Genomic DNA, 3,990 nt, shown 5'->3' with positions numbered 1-3,990 from the left:
CATGAGCTATGGTTCCTGTAAATAAATGCGGAGCATTCAAATCTAGTGTATTAGACCCTTGAAAGGAAAATGCTGAGAGGTGAGGCCACTACGATTTAAGTGCAATTAATAAAGTGTTGCAATGGAGGCCAGAATCAAAACTCTTAAGTACTCTTATTAGAATTAAGAACAGATAGATTGTGATGTGGGTGTTTATTGCAACTTTGGTCTTATCTTCGTGAACACATTCTATTGGGTTGAGACTCCTGTCATTTTCCATTCGTGAGTGTGACTTCCGTTGTAATGAAACAAAAGAAGTGTTAAAGTTTTGACATTCTCTGTGGCCAATAAATGGAAGACATGTTGGGTGGGAAGTGGAAACAAAATTGGGATAAATACAAAAAATGATAATCCTGTCCTATCTGAGAATCTCACCACTAAGAAGGTGCTCAGAGCCACCAGAAAAGGCTTCCACAGCCACACAGTGTCTGACGTAGCTCACCAGAGGCCCGTGAACCTCTTCAGTGATGACACCAAGAATGATGTTTTCCAACTCTGTCTGCATCCTGAGTTGTGACCTAGCCCAGAACCATGGCCTCCCAAAGCAGGAGTGCTTCACAATTCGGCACCAAATGGGGAGAATCTTGCTTGTTTTCCTGCCTCAGGGACAAGAATGTTCACAAGTTTCATCAGAGGAAGCTGGATGGCTGCCGGGTTCAGAAATCTCAGGCCACCTCTTCCTGATGCAGAAGACCTTATGAACCTAGTTTTTATCCACAGTGTCTCAAATTCTCATTCTTCTTTTTCCTCTTCAACCCAGTCCCATCTGGTTTGTGTCTTATTCACTCTATTAAAGCAGATCATCCTGAGGACACCAAATGTGTCTGTTTCCAGGTCCACTGGGGAGTTTGTGCCTACTGGCCCTACAAACTCCACTGTGTCTTTGGAACGCTTCCCTGTTCATCCTCTAGCTCATTTGTCCCCTACCCCCTCAGTGCCTTTTGCATACTCTATTCTACCAACCTTTAAACCCTGAGGGTCTGCGGGATTATGTTTAGGTCCTTTGCTCATTGTCCACTCTGTGAGTGACCGCATCCATTCTGATGCCCTAATTACTGCACAATATGCAATAAGGCATTCCCAATTAATACCTCCCATGGCAGTTTTGTTCATCATACAGCCATATTCCCAACTGCCAATAAGACTTGTGCATGAACCTGTCTCCCAGTTGAAAAAACATCTGATGTTATTTTTCCTTTTTATCCTCCTTTGTATCTAAAATTTCTGGCATGTTTATTCTTTGTTCCTTTCTTTTCTTTCGCTTTGTGGTATTTAATATAATTTAAACCTCAGTACTGTTTTTGACTCCTTTTTGGTGATACAAAGTTTAAACACAATAGGAACTATCCATATTTACTCTATGTATCTGTATTTCTTCATCAGAGTTACGCAGTTTGAAATTAGACACTCAGCTTCTACACATCATCTGAATGGAATGAATGGTAAAAACATTATACTACCCATTCTTCACTATCAGTTACAAAACGAGGGTTTGGATTTTGATTTTATAAATAAATTCCAGAAGCTTTTACATAGAAATTTAATAAGGAAAGCAAAAACAAACAACATAGAGAGGTAAACGCGTTTTATGTATTTTAATACAATGTAAAGATGAACATGTCATTACATCGATTTTTAAATATGAAAGATTCAAGAAGGACTGCAATAAATTAACTATGAATGAATGAATGAATGAATGAATAAAAAGCAATCGAGAATCAAAGTAGTAATTTCCGTGACTTAAGCAGAAAGACACTTTCGAAATGTCCGATGATATATACGCAAGTATGATATGGCACAACCACCAATGAGGAATCATATCGAGGTGAGTCCATGCCTCCATCCTGGTTTCAGAACCATTCTATCAACTTTGTTGATAAAGAGAAGGCTCTCTTGATTTCCACTCTGACAATCTCCCAGGCACAGTCACTGTATTGCTTCTCTTTGAGGTAGAGACGGATGCCCTGGAAGTAGTTCTTCACGGCTAATGTAGAGTCCTCCATTCCCAGGGAAGATTCTGCCTCCTTCATCTCTGGCAACAAACAGGTGCCCAGGTCTTCCAGCTGCCAATAGAGTCCACTGAGGAGCCCATGCAGTAGGGTCATGTTCCAGGCAGCAGAGTGCTCTGTGCTGAAAATGTCGAAGGTTTCCTGAAGCATCTCATGGAAGACAGTGATGGCCTGCGCCTTCTGGATGTGGCTGCCATATACCATCTCCCGTGGCAATCCGAAGTTCTTTCTGTCCTTCCGACAGCGGAAAGAGCCGATTCTCTGCATTTGGTGCAGAAGCGCGATGTTCTCCTTGCTGACCTGGATGTGGTCTTGAGACAGGTCACAGCCTAGAGACCCACCGGGACCATAGCTGAACACCAGCACGGCGGTGAGTAGAGAGAGCAGGGGGGCCATGCCGAATCGGAGATGCTGCTGGCCTGGCTGAGCTGCAAGTCAGGGGGAGCCTTGGACTCTAGGTTCTCTGATGACATTCTTTCTAAGCATGGCCATTAAATAGGGAACACAATAATTTTCACTTTCTCAACATTTTATACATTTTTACTTCCTTTTTTTTGTTTTCGTTTATGTGTTCTCTGTGGAGTCCAAGAAGATATCATCAATCTACACTATTAATTTTGCCATAGAAGTTTAATTTTCCCAGGTAATTCAAAGTATCACTACAAGTGAATACATATCAATCGAGTAAAGATTTTGTTCTAAAATCAGAGGTGTTGTAGATATGTAATTACACGCACACATGCACATACTCTTGTATATTTTTTAATACGTAAAAATCGGTGTTCTCTGTGTTAGAAACACAACTTGACCTTCAACCTGGGTATCCTCCTTGCCTTACATGGGATAACAGGCTTCCTCAGCCCTATGGGTTTATGTGTTTTGTTCGGTAACAGACCACGTATAGCGAATAAGCTCTTTAGAACCAAGGACTGGGATTCGCTTACAGTTTTATTCAGAGCAGAGGCTGATGATCATGAGTGAATGGGGTTCTGGGATGTTTCTTTTTCTTCTAGAACACATTCTTGCAGGTCCGTCTGGTTGTGCTTCATGGGCTCCACAAGATCAGAACTGCAACAGACTCTGCCCTTTCTTTCCACCGTGTGTCACTGGTTTCGACGCTGCTCATCCATGCCAATACTTTAGCAGGAATACCGGTTCTCTTCTGGGGCATGTAGGTGTGGGGATTCTAATCCCAAGACCATTTTATTTTCCCAGCATCACCTGACTCATGAGAGAGATGCCACTTCTAGTAACCCTTTTCTTCTGGAGTGACAAAGTGTCCTCAACCCAAACTCTCCTGGACTCATTCCGTGAGGTCAGGCAGATCAAATTCTGAGGACTCTAGAATACCCCTGCCATGGAGGGCTTGTATCATTGTCGGTAAAATAATAACCATGCAGCATCCTTGCCCTTCCTGCTGGAATGTTTGTGTAAAGGATCCTCATTTTCAGCAGTGACCTTCTCTTCTCCTGACCCACATCCTCAGGTATCAGGTATCAGGAGCCTTCCATGGTGATAGCAAAGTGAATTTTGTCTGTAGGTGGAGGAATTAGTTATCTAGTTGTAATCATTTTACCTTTAGTAGGCAGATCATTTTCATTTTCCAATACAGCGTTTATTGTAAGAATCGTTACTTAAATTTCGAATACCAGCTTCACTCTGCATTTCTGAGCTGGGCGCAGGAGATTCAGTGACAATGTCTCTCTGTAGAAACTCAGAGGACAAAAACTAGCGCCCTTCTGTTGTTCGTTTAATCTGCGTATGTGATTGGGCTGCTTTGTCTGTCTTCTGTGTCATACTCAAAATGCAGAGTAGTGCAGTGCAAGTTATTATGTCGAAATGAAATAACCTTTTTAAAAACTATTTGAGCTCTTCCACTTTAAATTTAAATAATAGCAAACAGATTCTTAATAACTTAATTTTTCCACAGTGGCTTACAGGG

The 3,990-nt window shown here is 41.8% G+C and overlaps 1 protein-coding gene across 1 annotated transcript; it reads right to left on the bottom strand.

The window, feature by feature from the left end:
- Positions 1-1,889: 1,889 nt before the first annotated feature.
- LOC120594047 (interferon tau-1-like) lies at positions 1,890-2,444 on the bottom strand. Its single transcript, XM_039852078.1, has one exon. The coding sequence runs from the start codon at positions 2,442-2,444 to the stop codon at positions 1,890-1,892; it is 555 nt and encodes a 184-aa protein (XP_039708012.1).
- Positions 2,445-3,990: the final 1,546 nt, after the last annotated feature.

This window comes from Pteropus medius, unplaced genomic scaffold (genome assembly GCF_902729225.1).
Source record: "Pteropus medius unplaced genomic scaffold, Ma_sr-lr_union100, whole genome shotgun sequence".
NCBI lineage: Eukaryota > Metazoa > Chordata > Mammalia > Chiroptera > Pteropodidae > Pteropus > Pteropus medius.
The sequence above is the reverse complement of the archived record's forward strand: the minus strand, read 5'-3'. Positions and strand labels throughout refer to the sequence as shown.

Coding starts and splice junctions, on each gene's coding strand:
- LOC120594047 (XM_039852078.1), bottom strand. CDS start 2,444: ATGGCCCCCCTGCTCTCTCTACTCACCGCCGTGCTGGTGTTCAGCTAT.